Source organism: Athene cunicularia (assembly GCF_003259725.1).
Source record: "Athene cunicularia isolate RWA chromosome 2 unlocalized genomic scaffold, athCun1 chr2_part1, whole genome shotgun sequence".
NCBI classification, from domain to species: Eukaryota; Metazoa; Chordata; class Aves; order Strigiformes; family Strigidae; genus Athene; species Athene cunicularia.
Window position 1 is genome coordinate 83,298,682 of NW_020799095.1, and position 15,493 is coordinate 83,314,174.

Here is a 15,493-nt window from a genome sequence, read left to right on the forward strand (position 1 = left end):
ACTGCCTTCATAAACACATGTCAGATTTGTTTCACCGGATTTCACTTCTTCCAGTAATTGAAGTAGACAAATTACTTGGAATGTGAAAAATCAGGTAGATCTGGGCCAGGTTTGTTTTCTGTAACAAAATCCCAGGCCATGTGTTTGCTGAGAAACATGCACCAGTATTTAAAGGGAACCCTGGCTGGGCATAACGTCGATTCTCTCTCTCCTTGACCATGTCCTCCAAACTGTGCTAGAATTTTGACATTTATCAGAATAGGTATAAGTGGAGCAAAGGCAGATGCTTTCTCCGTCTCTCAACCCAATGTCAGGTACATATCGGTGGGTCACTCCACATTCCACTTCAGATGAACTTAAAACCACCTCAGAGTTCAGAGATGAGTCCAGTCCACAGGAACTGGAATAAGTCACAAACACCCATGGTCCCTTGGAAAACCACAAGGTAGACAAACTGAAGTGCTGGTGTGCACAGCCTCATGGGAATGTTTCCACTAGAATAGCATATTCCCCCCATGAGACCTTTTGGCTCTCCAGGCATTTCCACTCAAGATATTTTGGTTGCAAGCACTCCATGAGAGTGTCCCCAGGTTAGTGACCACTTACTTCCTAGAAACACTTTCCCATCAGTGGCCTTTCCACACAGCCTGGAGACAGACATCAGTCCCCTATGTCCCCACATGTCTGATGCAGGCCCTCGATAGCGTCTCCTCTCTGCCTGAGTTTTTCTTGTCCCAGACAGTCTGCCATGTATGCCATCCTAGATAACCGACTGACAGCCAGCATGCTCCTAACCCTTTCAGCATATACACTACAAGCCTTTTCCACAGGCTCTCCACAAGACGGTTTTCTCAGCTGAAATAGCCTGAGCACCATTTTCATGAGTCCATTAAAAATAAACTAAACCAAAACAAGCCCACCAAGTACCAACCTTGAAAAGGCACCCAGGCCTGTTATTCCAAACTATAAGTGAGTAACCTTGGTTCTGTTATGAGGGAAGTGGTCCTATCCATACCTGCACTGCTCTAATGGCATAAACATGCCAGGTCTAACTGCAGACTGGCCTTTCAAGGAAAATCAGCTTTGTGCCTCTGGCTGGGTGCATAGGTATGGGTCTCCTCAGGGGCTCAGCGATGGGGGGCCATGGGACAACGTGCCTGCACTAAGACAAGCCAGCACTCGGCATGCACAGCTGCCTGAACAGCTCAGCCAGATGCAGCTGGCATGCTCGCCCCACAGCCTCCCCTCAGAGGTGTCCCATCCCTTTCTGCTCTCTTAGAGAAACTGAGAACTGGCATATGGCTCTATTGGCATTAAGTCATGTCAGAAACCAGCACCAATTCCCTTTTCTCTAACCAAATAGTTAGCATGAACCAGCATGAAGCAGACAAAACGAAGAGAAAGGCAAATCTATCTCCAGGAACAGGTGCTACAGGCACGTCCTATTGTTGAAGTCCCCTTCAGAGCATCACAGCTCAGGGAGGCTGCACCCTGTCAGCTGTGCGGGGTTTGGGGGAGGAAGCTCATCCTCCCCATGCCTGGGTGGACGCAGCCTCCAGGGCCCTAAGTTTCATCTCGCAGGTAACACTGGGCACAAAGAGATGAGCTCCCAACGTTTACCCTTAGGATTTCCTCAGCTTTTTCTAAGGTTATTTCAGCAATAAGGAGGAGTAGGAAAAGCAGTGCAGCCTAAGAGGAGACAGAGCTGGAATAAACACCCTCCACTGTATTTTTTGCTGTTTCTTTAATCACCTTCTGCTCTACAGGTGGGCCTGGCTTAGCGGGGCCCATGGCAGGGCTGGGGGAGCTGGAGATGGGCCCCACTGCAGCATCACTGGGGCAGAAGCTGAGGCCCTGGGGGGCTGATGGGGGGCCTTGGGCCAGATGGGGGCAGTCCCCAGGAGCCGGACAGGGGCAGCAGGACCTGCTGTGCCCTCAGGGCTGGGACACTCAGCAGCAGCATAGCTGGCTCTGACTGAATTTCCTGGCATGCTTCAACTCTAATTTGGGAAACAAAAAAATACAGGCTGGCACACCCTCCAGAAAGGTCACTGCCTCCTGCCACACGAGGCTGACAGCCCGGGTGAGGCTTTCCAGCTCCGCTTGGCTGGCATCCCTCCGCCGCCAGCGCTCAGCCGCTGCTCATGGCAGCTCTGTGACCGGCCGGCCGAGGCCCAACAGCTCCATGGCCAGGGCGAGCCGCCCAGCAGCTACCCAACGGGGTGGTCTGCACCACCCTCTCCCATGGCGCCGGTCGCTGCAGACCGTGGCCGAGATGGGGCGTGGGAGTGCCCAGGGGGCTGCCCCAGGCCTCTGTGGCAGCACAAGACGGGGAGAGGCCATGCTGGCGGTGCGCCATGCCAGCCCCAGGCGCTTCCCAGAAGGAAGGTACGCCCGCGCGGAGCGTGCAATCGGTGAAAGACAACATGTCTCCTGGAGGTTGCTTCTAAGGGAGCAGCTTCACTGAAAGCCCCAGCAAGCAATTGGTATTGCTGCTTAGGATTCCCTTCCCTAAACATCTACAATGCCTTGCATTTTATTTCTTGAGCTTCCCTCCTAAAAACTGTTATCTCCCTCTCCATGGGAAAGAAAATTAAAGAACACGTTTGTGAATTTCTGGAAGAAGTCTGATTAAAGTGCATGTGTGGGTAGATGCCTGTGCATTACTGCTGAGGTGGGACAGCCTACAGTCAAGGTCACCCAGCACTGTCCATTACAAGATCCTGGTTTCAGGAATTTGAAAGTTGTCAGATTAACCGGCCAGGCTGAAAGTTTCCATAATGAATTGCCTATCTCAGGGTGATTTACAATTATAAAGGAAAAAAATGGGCAAAGGAAGAATTTACTATTCATTTGAGGCAAGGAAAAAATAGAACATACCTTGTTTTACCCATCTTCTGAAATTCTTACACAGCTTCAGCATCTCACACACTGCAGAGTGCAGAGATTATAAATTTGGAGAGCAAGAATTAGGACTGCTCAGTGGCAGGGATGTCTCTCTTCTAGTTCCTGTGTAAACCTACAAACATTTGGCCAACCTATGTACCCTTAAAAAAGCCTGCACATGTTCAGCAGCAGAGATTTACACCCAAACTCCCCAAGGTTGCATCAGGAACAGATAGGCTTCTCTCCTCTTTGCTTTCTACAAGCCAAGAATTTCTCTATACGAGCAAGCAAGCATACTCCAGTTGTGGTAGGTAAGGCTGAGCAGGAATTGTTCCCATTACCCAAACTAAGAGCAAGACGCTGTTTGTCCAGTGCTCCAAACTTTCTGCTGTTTGCGCCCAGACATGAAAGCAGGAGTCAGATCCAAACAATGAGGGCTGAAGGCCAGCTGGGCAGATCAGCAAAAGAAAATGGCAGATGAGGATAGGTTTGTGAAACTATGCAAATAAATAGTAACAATGAAAAAAATAGCCTGTGCCAAGTAGAGACTCAGTATCTGTGACTAATTGGGTATTTGTTCAGCTAGGGAACACCAATCTAACAACAAATCCTGCCACCCTGTAGCAAAGCCAGGAAATTGCAAATCTTGTCTCATTTGCACATGCTACAAAGTTAGCAAATAATAACAGGAAGCATATTCTTCAAGGAGAAAAAACCGAAACATGCTGATTTCCTTTTCTTTGCCTCCTTGCCAGAGAGAACTCTGAGAGCATCACAGTTACTGAAATGACTTCCATTGCAGTGGACTTACTGTTTGGGTTTGGAACTCCAGAAACAATGTCTTTGCTGTCGGGAGCAAGGGCGCCATAATTCGTGTGGTGGTGGTGATGACGGTGGTGGTGGTGATGCCTTGCAGGCATTTTTGTGGTATATGGTGCTCCACCATTCTCCTCAATGTTGAACTGATGCAGATCACTGTTGTTCAAGGGATAGCTACAAAATAAATTCAGTTCAAATTAGAGCAGTAAACAGTAGGACAAATTGTACTTTTGAAGAGCTAGAGTGCAAACCTTCCTGGGAAAAAAATGCACAGCTTTTTTTAAAATACAATTTTTAACAATGAATATCCTAATTCTTTACAGTTTTCTGTTAACAGGAGACTTGTGAGGTGGGGAAAAAGGATGCCTCTGCTTGTTTGGCATGACTTTAGTATCAGAATTAATTTTTATTTTACATATGACATGGTCTCTGCTAGACTCAAATTCTGACTGATTTACAGAATATAATTCTCAAAACTATCAAGTCCTGTAGGAATTTGCAACTTCACCTGGGATAGAAAAGTGGTCAGGCAACAAACAATAACTCCTTTAAAGTTGTCAGAAGAGCAGACCAAGGAACAGTTCCAGAATAACATTACATTCCTGAGAAAGTCTGGCCCCTCGAATTTACGGTGCAAAATAGCTGTATGAAAAATTTGTGACTTGAGAAAAATGGAGAAAGATCCCGTTGATAATGAAAGGTTTTTGCAGGTAACAACATACAAAACAGCACTTGGTCAAAAAGGAATCATATCTGTGCTGGTAAAGTAATTGTTGGGCTTTTTTGCATATATTTAGTTAGGAGATCAACTGTTGTCAGTCTACAATATATGGAGAAATGGAGGCATGTTGAAGTTTTAATTCAGCATCTCTAATTCAGAGGTGTCAAATGACACTATTGATTTTCTTCAGTAGTTTTAACTGATGCCATTACTGTTTGAAATGATGACAAATTTCCAGAAATCTTATTTTCTCTCCATGCCAGCAACCAAAAAAGACTGAGATAACTCTACACAGATACTGCAAATGACTTGAATGTGCTTTCCTCAGAGGAGTCCTTAAAATTTTTATAAGGTTTTAACTTACTCTATAGCATTGCATTAGACAGTAGTTGCAGTAAATCAATTCATTCCAAGGAAAGATGAATCCCCTGCCCGTTTGAAAAATGCTGAAGAAATTATATCTTCAGCTGAATGTGTTTTCAGTTTGCTTTTATTACTAATGGCAGCTGAAAACCTGACAATATGGAATAAAGACAAACAGAATAATTAAAGGAACAATGAATAAATTATACCTAGCTACTTGCTACATATGTTCTCTGCAGATTACTTACTGATTCAAAGCAAAATTAACCAGTCATCTGCTAACACATCTGTATCATTTCCAAAGATATGCTGAAGCATGAACTCGGTTACATCATTAATAACCACTGTCTTCTCAGCAATAACTTCTGACAACATGAGGCTTTTGACTAGGTAGTAATTGAATAACACTTTTATGCTGGATACCTTTATGAAAGCAGGAGGCAGGGAGGGGAATGTTGTGTATATTAATCTTGGCAGGTTCCTGGCACGTAGCAATGACTGCCAATAAAGGTACTTCTGATGCCTTATTTGCCTTAAGGAAACAATACAAATAGGTGTCTGATCAACAGGGGACAGCTTTGGTGAGCTCAGATAGTCCAGAACTGGCCTGTCTTTTGAAACTGCACTATATCTTCACTGTTATAATCAAATCAAGCAAGTGCCTACCAGGGGAAAATGGTACAGGCTAATGAGATTGCACACTAATTGTAACAGCTCTCCTGCACTCTCCCTTCAAGCGCCTTGGATTGAAGTTATATTTTTGCATTTTTTTGACTGAGATTATAGCTGGGTTTGTTCATGCAGTTAAAACCCTTATTAGAAATAAGATCAGTTTTGGGCTGGAGCCTCAGCACATCCCCTTTTTCAGTCTATGATTCAATTTCTTTTCAGGACACAAAAACCTCACATGCTTGGGAGTTGCTTTCATTTCACCCACTGGCAGGCTGGTCTAGCAGATTTTTGACTGGTCTCTTCAAAATGAATGATATCACACCAAATCCTTACATTGACTTCTCACATTGCTATGGGCATGAGGTAGCTTCCATGCTTAAAATGGGAATGAACTGAGCAACCAAATGAGCCAAAATCCTTCTGTCATGAAGTTAAACATGCACCAAATTCTCTAGACGTGTTTCTTGATTGTCCAGAGAGGAGAGCTCACACCATGTAAAATGCAGGGAGACCATTACTTCAAAGAAGAGCTAGCCTAGCAATGCTGATGTTCAGTTATGCACTGAAATCCTCAAGGACAGTAGGTCACAAAGCTCTAGTCAGGATGTCTATACCCAAGCAGTGCACTCATGTGAAATCCCATGTTGAAGCTGCTGGCCCACTTGAAAGGATGCAGTCATCTTCACTCTTCCAGGGCTGACAGCAACTAACACATACCGAGGCAAACTCATCTCAGTGGTCAGTCAACTCTTGCACTTCTGATGCACACGGGGTTGGTCTGAGGAAGACTTTCGCAACCATACTCTCACTACTAGACTGATAAGTTACTGAACAATCATAAACAACAGGGCTTGCAGCCCCAGAGCCAGTCTACTAGAAGAGTTGACAGTACAAAAAAAAAAAAAAAATATGAGTAGTCCAAATCCCTTTTCCATGTGCTCTCTACTATATAATTTATGGGCACATTGGGCATCCTAGTCCAATTTCTACAAGGTGGCATCAAGACTATCATATATCACATCTATTTTTCACTTATTTTTCTGTTCTTCCACTGTCTTAAATCTAGAGACTTGAGACTTTTCCACTCAATGCAGTTTCGTGCTATTAACTTTTCCTTCTATTGCTTGCTTCTATCTGGGTTACCTGAACAGATAATGTGCTCATGCATCCTTACCAACCCATCGATGCAAATAAATCACTAGTGTCAATGAACCAACTTTCTGACCATATCCTAAGCCCTCCAAGTTTTCGTACTTGCTCCCCAGACACCAAGTAATGCTCTCAGACTATGTGCATACATGGGCGGGTATCAGTTTTCACCCTTTCTCTTTCCTCCTTTCTTTTGGCCCTCCTAATATGACAGTGTTACACCTTTGTTTTACCTTTCAATAGTCATTTGGCTGTCCTGCAGGTTTCCTCTTTTTCCTCTGTTATTTACCTCTGCAGTTTTCTCAACAAGCTCCAGCTGCTTCCTATACAATCAACTGCTGCCCTTCAAGGAAAATGAGGCAGGGCCCTACAGGCTATTATATAGAGGAAGAAAAAATTTCTTCCTTCTCTGCTTCTCTCAGGCAAAGCACTCCTGAGAATTCAGTTACCAGAGGCTGAACCTTCAAAACAGCCACTCAAAGTTCACAAGACACTTGGGATTGCCTTTAGCCTCAAACTTATATAAATACTTTCTTCTGACCAAAAGGGCAGCATATTGAGAAACAGAGCAAATAACATCTATCTTCTGAATACTTTTTTCATTTAAAAAACTTTATTTACATTACTAGTCCTCTATCCCAATTTTATACTCCTCACCTTTTGCTTTGAAAGCTATTTCCAGTTGATATTCTTACATTTCATGTGCTCCAGACATCTACTGCCTTACCAAACCATGCCTCTAGCATACAACTCACACATACAACAGTATTAAGAGATGACAGAAAAACGGGGAACAGAAAGCTATTTCAAAGACTGACTTATCCACCTCTCCCCTCAAAACCAAACTAAGCAGGCCTATGTTACCTCAACTGATCAGCTGAACTGAATCTTCAACACCTTCACTAGCAGAGACTTCATGACTTCTCTGTGCAATCAATTTCAGTGTCTCACCAAGCCTACACTTACTTTCTTTGTTTGTCCTGTCACATTTACTTGAATTTAAGCCTACTGAATAACTTTGAATTCTTCAGTTGCCCTTCACAGGTCACAGAATTTCTACAGTTCTGATATGTTTTACCATCCTCATCTGCCCAGCTGCCCCCTCTTCTGCCTCTGACATATGGTGCTCAGAACAGGGCACCCCATTCCAGTTGAGGCCTTGCAAATGTATTGCAAAGAGGAAGGGTTGATTCCGTGTCCTGTGGGATCTACTGTTTATACACTGGAACATGACTTTTGCTTTTTCTTAAATAGTCTGGGGTTGTTGACTCATGTTCAACTTTTGATCTGAAAGAACACCAGATCCTTTCCTAAACTGGCCAAGTTTCCACCACCCCCCAAAACCTCAGCTGTGAAACAGGTTCCTACCTAACAGCACAAACATATTATCATTCCTCCTGAGCTGTGTCCTAAATTTTCCCATGTACTAAGATCAGAACCCATTCAGGACTTTTCTCTCATCCATGACAGGCCTGGTGTGAGAGGACTTCCCATTTTGGCGTAACCTGAGTGACAAGAGATTTCTTAAAAAAGTAATCACCTCCCCATACCATCCTCATTCTCCTGTAGAACATAACCATGTAGCCCTGCATAAAACACTGTTCACCCGTTTCAGAGCAGGCTTACTCCTGCATCCTGTCCATGTCCCCTTCTTCCACACTCTTCTTGTAGGATCTCCCATTCAGCCGAAGCTACACTTGGAAAGCAAACGGTGGAGCTCTATCATCTCCCCACCTTGGGGAGGCTGGAGGAGCAACAGCAGAAAGCAGGCTCAAACTATTGTGCCTCTTGGGTGACTCTGCACTGAGTTTAGACCCTCCCTGCTATACCTGAACAGTGGTATAAAGAAATCCCAGGCTTCTAGGTCTGTTTGTGACAACTAACCTTCGTTACCACACTCACCTCTACTCTTTGCTTCAAACATTGCTTCTGCACCAAACCACTGCAAGTGTCTAACATTTAAAAATTCTTAAACTTTACACAAACATCTTCACAACGCCTCTCAATCCTCCCCATTTGCAGGTCAGAGCAGGCCTGATGGTGATTTGCGCAGCTTTTGCAGCTCAAATCCACGCTGCAGGCTTTGTGCTAAATGTGTTGGGAGGCTCCCCCAACCACTTCGCTCCCTAATAGGAGACAGTTCACCCATCACCATATTGTAAAAATACCTTCTCCAACATCAGAATGGGCTTTAGATGTGCTCCCAAATGGCAGTCAGTGTTAAAGTGTATGTTAATGTGTATGTGCATTAAAGTGTATCCATGGAGGAGAGACTCTCAGAAGTCTAATGAAAGCAGCCACTGTGCATGAAGCTTCAATATGGCAGCTGGAGGGATGAGACTTAACAGCTATGTTAAGCCAAACTTTCATTTTTGGGGCTTAATCTCTCCTTCTGGAGAAAACAAAAACAAAAACAAAAAACCCCACAACTTTGGGTTTATTCCCTGTCTGAGCTTCAAAGGCAGTTAAAAAAAACCCATGCCAACCCAACTGAAATTTTAGTCAAACTTGCTTTAAACACATTTAGAATCTCACATATCCCTTGTGTTTCTGGAGCATGTAACGTAGCACAAAGAGCTTAGGAATTTTGCATACTCTAGAAATTATCCCATGGAGAGGAATGAAGAGGAAAGTCAGGGGTGGGGATAGGAAGGAAGTAGTGTTCTGCCTGAGTATCAATTAATGGCCAGAACCATTAGACTGAAGCAAAAGACTTTGAGAGAACCCAGTGTTGTACAAGAAAGGAGCAGAGATCACAGCAGGAGGATGCAGTTTCATTTTTGCAGCCAAGGATGAGGACATATAGAAGCAATGAGTGTTCCTAAGTAAAGGGAGGACTGACTAAAAGCAAACATGTTGTTTTTTTCCTACACCATGTAGCCAGGATCTCTTTAGTGGCCAGAACTGGCTTCCTAAACCATGAGAAGTATAACTAAAGCTGGCAGTGCTGTCACATTTCCAGGCTCTGCCCTGGACACCAGCAGACAACAGGAGAGCTGGGCCATTTGCTTCCTTTAGGGAAGGCCTGGGAAGATGTGTTGCCAATTTCTCTCCCTGCTGCCAGGGATGATCAGCAGTCTCCATCCATTCCTAGGGACACCTTAGAAAGCAGAGCGGGTAGCCAGCAGCCTTCTCCCAGACAGACAAATCAACCTTGGAAGGAAAGAGAAAAAGGCGATGGGGAAATACATATTCAGAAATGGTGATGGGAATAGGGAATTATCTCCTGTAGGAGATAAAAGTATATGCAGCAGCTTCCTGCTGAACTAAGTTTTGAAGCAGGAGGAATCTGGAATTCTCCACAAAAAGAACAGAGCCTGCAGCAAAGCATGTTCTAATAAAATACCAAGAAACAAATCTTGACTCAACAAAGCCATTGTCCTCATAGATTTCACCTTATCTACATAAAGATCATTAAAAAAATACTGCCTTGCACAACTGTCATGCAAAATATGCCCACTGGGGAACTAAACTTGCTCGTCTTCATTTACAAATTATTTTAATTAATGATAATGACAGCTAATGGTATTTAATCACCTGTCAAAAAAAATCATTGTCCCAGATGTCCTTGCAGATGAGAAGAACTCTGAAAAGAAGACACAAGATTTTCTAAGACAGATGAAATCCTCCCCCAAGTCAGTGCTGCCTTCCCCTTTCAGTCACAGGCCGACAATGTATGCCTGTCCTTGGGAAATAAAACAACTCAGGGTGGCTAATCCAAGCAAGCTAACTCAGGTTACAATAGGTGCTAAACCAAGTGAGGAACTTAGTCCTCCCAGACAGTCTGCAGCTGATCTTGGGTTGCTAACCAGGCTAGAGCCTTTTCCACCACTTAACCCATTAAATAATTCAGGCCCATGAACTAAACACATCTGTGTCTCTCCTTTCCTCGTTATCACGTACCTGCCAAAGCATACAGACACAGAAAGAGGCACAGGCCTGGCTAACAGAGGAGAACATGAGAAACCACGTGAAGTGACAGAAGAAATAGCTGGACATGACAGATAAAAGCATAAGCAGCTAACAAATGTTACAGAGCGTGCCCTGAAGGATTGCCAGATTTCACAGGTAGTTATGGGAGAGCCACATGAGAAATGGCCAGACTTCACAGGAGCACCAGAGGACAGGAGTATGAAGGACTTTTTGGTGAGAACAACTTTGCAGGGCCAGCACTGCCTAGAAAACCATATTGGTAATACTGCATGAGGTCCAAACTACCTAGACAGCCTTGGGAAATTTGCATATCGATTTCACAAAACTGGGAACAATTCAGGGAAAAAGCAGGGGGTAACTGAGAGGAGACAAGGGAAGGGGAGAATCCATGGGAAAATGAAGAGGAGGGAGACAAAAGGGACCAGTCACATGTAAGCAAGATGCTGGTCAGCATGCTTGGCTGGTCAAGCCTCGATCTCTGCAGTCTAGGCTTCTTAACTATAGTCCTATTTTCTGCGGGGGGTGGGGGGTGTATGCATACAGGATTGAGCTTGCTGTACTGCCCCATGTTTGTGTGCTACCGTTTGTGTCTGCAGGTGATGGTGAAGGCACTGCTCTCCACGTCTTTGGCTCTGCGTGGCTGGCTGCATGTGCACTCTATGTGTATTTACAGCTCTGGAATACATGCTCGGCATCAGTATAGCCTAGGCTCAGAAACCAGGAACTACAGCAGCCTCACATCTAGCAGATTAGAAAAGTGAAATCACTTTAGCCTTAAAGCCAATTCACTGGATTTGACTTTCCTTAACAATACGCTTCCATCTTACAAAATCTCCTTTTTGCCTCTGTCCCTACACATCTGAAATTCCTTGAAAAAAACATGGTTTTAGAGAAATTACTAAAACTGTGGAAATTTAATGCTTCTAAATTATTAATATTTTGAATATGCCCTACAAATAAATATGTGGTCTTCTGAGTTTTCAGTAATTTGCCATAACTTTAAAGTCCAGCGTGAACATACCTGACACCATTGCCACACAAATTACCTCATTTTAGGTTATAGGTATCTGCCTTTTTAACACATTACCAGTAAAGCTACTGAAAAGGTAGAGTGTGCAGCAAGTAAAAACTCTTATCAAGGCAGGACAGAATTTTCCACTTATTTGCTCAGAAGACAGTATTAACAGGTAAAAGTAACAGAAAATAGATCACTTAAAACAGCAAAGGCTTTCTCATTTACAAACCTGCAACCTGCCCTATCTCTGGTCTCACTGTGACACTTGGACAACTCAGATGAGTTATAGCAAGAAACTGTACATTTTATCTTAACAGCAATTTTCAGACTTTTTCTTACGAGTCAGAAATTGAGAATGAGAGAGACATTAAATGCAACAGTAGAATCTGAAAATTAATTATAACAGAGCCCTCCTGGCCTCAAAATTTTGATACAGAAGCAGCGTCCAGTTTGATATCCAAGTTCCTTGAAGCCTTCCTTCAAATCAGCCTTGCTTCTTGATTCAGTGAGCTCCAAGTGAAGACACAGATACTGAAGTCTCAAAGCTCCCTTGCGCCTCTTTCATTCCTCTTCATTCCCACAGTCTCTAGCAGGCTTCATTGCTTTTCCAGTTCCTGCTATTGCACATTCAAATGCAAAACTCCTCTTCTCCTACTCTACTTGAGCTTTTTGTTTCTCTGGCCCATATTTTTTTCAGAGCTCTTCCTTCCTTCCTGACTCCTACACACCTCATCATGAGAAAGACTCAGCTCGGGGACACCAAGATGCCAGCCCTACTGTCTGCCAGGAAAGCCTCAAAATTCAGGGCCTTGGCCCCTGGAGATGAAATGAAACACAGTTACTTTGTCATCTGTTTACCTACCAAGTTCATTGCTATGTCAATAGACAATTTACAGAGCACTGGAGATGTATTAATGTTTTGTATTTCTACTTCTCTAAGATTCTCAAAATTGCAGAAATTGGTAACAGCAGGTAAACCATTGTGATCATAATTCCAGCACAGATTGTTATGGGTTGAGGAAAAAATAGTTTATAAATAGTTAGCTTCTTATCTGGGTTTAATTGTATTAGACCAGTGCTACTAACACTAAGGTGTGGCTACTTCTTTCATTTTCTTCAGGGCGCAGAAAGTAAAGGATATTCTTCATTGCCTCATCTTGAAAAAATAATTTTCTTTTATAATCCATCAACATCTGACATTGTTAAGCCAGGAACTACAGGTTTTCCAAACTGTTTCTGTATGAAATATCTGGTTTTGCTTAATCCAATACATCTTCATCTTTGATATGATGAGCTGCAGGTTTTGCTGTTGGATAGTTTAAACCTGACAGTCATACTACTAGTGCCATGAAGAGGAAGAAACAAGCACATTACAAACTTAGAAGATGTAAGATCCAAAAACCAATCAAATGTGGAAATGTAATTGTGGTGGCAGTTTGAGAACAGAACCCAAGAAGCATTTCCACTGGCTACCCAACAGCCCTAGATCAACATTGATCTTCATGTCAAATTGGCAGATTCCTCAGTTCTCAGGTGTGATGACCAAGGCTGTCATGAACACTGCTTCTGCTAGAGATAATAAACTAGATTGTTTCTGAAAAGATACATGCAACAGATCATGGAAGGTAAGATGCCACCAAACCAAAAGTAGTCACCCCACAGAGTCAAGAGAAAGCCATTATTCCAGAAACACAATACAAAGAAGTAACATTGGGTTTAAGATATCAGGCTGGTAGAACTTCCCACCTACACCAGTCTGTGTGCCAAGTCTGCCAAGACTCTATCTGGGGGGAAAAAAAAAAAAATCACCACCTTCAAGAAAGTTGGATGGGAGATAACTGTATTTTCAAAAAATACCACCTCTTCCTCCTGTTCAAAATTGAAGGTATATTACATGCAGAAATTAAAAGCAATATGCAAGTTATTACAGGCATGCTTGCATTTTCTGTAGCAACCTACTAGTACGTGCAGCAGGCAGTGCACAGAGGCTTGACTTGTGAACTTTACAACTAAATTCAGATTAACGCTTGTGAAATCAACTGTTTGAAAATAAGTTGTTTTGCTTTAAAGGACAGTCATGAAACAGTCATTAGTAAGCAGTGGAGAGCAGCATTTAGTCTGCAGAAGCTTTATTAGTGGAAGTGACTCATCTCAAAGGAGGCACTCCAGCTGAATCAAGTTTTTATCTGCTTTCTGTGATGCAGTGGCAACAAGAGCAACAGCACGTGCACTCAGAAGGGAAGTCTATTTGGCCAGTCACTTCAAGGGACAACAGTATGTGGAAAACAAGGGAAGCCAAACAAGGTCTTCATCATTACCACAGACTGCTTTACAATGTACTGCAACAGGCAGATAGAAAAACATCATCCATTCCTTTACATGTTTTTCTCTTATCTACTTTGACTAGTATTGGTTTTGTCCAAAAGATGCATCTTTCTATGTGTCTGGCGCCTGATGAGAAAGGGGGACTAATTTTCCTGCAGGCCTTTCGACACTAAAATATTGGGAGTCTGTGTTTTTCCACTCTGAACTGTGTTTTTCCAAGCATTTGTAGTTTGCCTGTAAAGTAGGAAAAAGTATTTACTCTGACATTGTTCAGAATCTCCATATTGTAGCACAAGTTTGGTTAGGGTGCAGAGGCTTGACCAGATGAGTACTAGTGCAAGCTGGCTCTCGAAGAAGATTCATGGCTAGCACAGACTTAATAACAGAAGCTAGGGACCTGGTAGATCAGTCCCCTTTCAAAGCACAAAACACACAGTCTGAGATTAATTTAAAAAAACACAGTTCATATTTTATGTCCATTAATGCCAGCTGGTCTGTAGCAGCTCTGGCTCAAACACTCTTTGGCTACCATCAGCAATGCTGCAGTGACAGCACTCCCCTACAAGGCTGCTTTCCTTGGTCCTCCTTTGCAGAGTCAGAGGAAAACCACTCATCATCATCAGTCTTTCCAGACATCTGGTGTGCCAGGTTAGATTGATGTGTGTCGAAACTTCTCGTCTTCAAGCGAGGCAGTAGTAGCCTGCCTGTCTGATACACAAACTGGAATGACTTGTGGAAAACCTCCTCTGAAAACACGGTTGTGGCACTGAACTGTCTTCATCCTCCCCCTCAGAGGACTCCATCTAGCCAACTTTGATGCCTGAGAAGCGAGAGATAGACTCAATTTCATTTTTTCCCCATCTTAGACATTCCCCAGCTCATTCCTTGCCAGCAGCTGAAGCTTCATTTTCAAAATTACTTGCAAGCTCTAACACTCTTTCTCTTGCAGGCTGAAGAGACATCTTCTGCAACACTCATCCAGAAGGAAGGAAACATTATGTTTTACATCACAAGGCTGTAATATATGCTTTGTTCCCATCCACGATGCGAGAAAGCATTCCTCCTTTTGGTCAATTTCCACAGGGGTTCACTGATAAAAGGGTCTGGAAGGCCTTGTTGATTCCTCTCCTTAAAAGTGTAAATCCCTGACTGCCAGCTTTGGAAATGCATTACAAAACCTGATCCCTTTGTTCACTTTGTCTGTGACTCACATCAGCTAGAGAAAAATAGCTGAAAATGAAAGTTTAAAGAAAAAGCCCACACTAAAATAATTTACCGAAAGTGCCAACACTTTCAGTATTGTATTTCAGTATCGTATTTCAGTGTTCAATATTAGTCATTAGTTTGTATGCCAGAGCCTGGCTGGGGCTGAAGAGCGATGCATTTCAGCCCAAGTTACAGATGCAGTATCACCAGCTTTTCAATTCCCCCACCAGTTCCTAGGGGAGAGGACACAGGATTACAGAGTTATCACAGAGCAAAAGTAGCCCCCCTGCAAATCCGAACACAGAGAGTGGCGAGCCAGGCCTGAGCTCTGACGAACTGGTTTTCAGCTTTATTAAATGCAGGAGGAAGGTATGCAGAGAGATCATCAGAAGATACCCTCAGCC

General features: G+C 43.3%; 1 protein-coding gene across 2 annotated transcripts in view; it reads right to left on the minus strand.

Moving 5' to 3' along the window:
• EPB41L4B (erythrocyte membrane protein band 4.1 like 4B) overlaps positions 1-15,493 on the minus strand; it is a 130,057-nt gene that overhangs the window by 71,893 nt on the left and 42,671 nt on the right. For both annotated transcript variants that reach the window (XM_026843117.1, XM_026843116.1), the window contains exon 15: positions 3,698-3,879. In XM_026843117.1, coding sequence (XP_026698918.1) covers positions 3,698-3,879 — 182 coding nt within the window. The remainder of the gene's footprint in view (positions 1-3,697; positions 3,880-15,493) is intronic.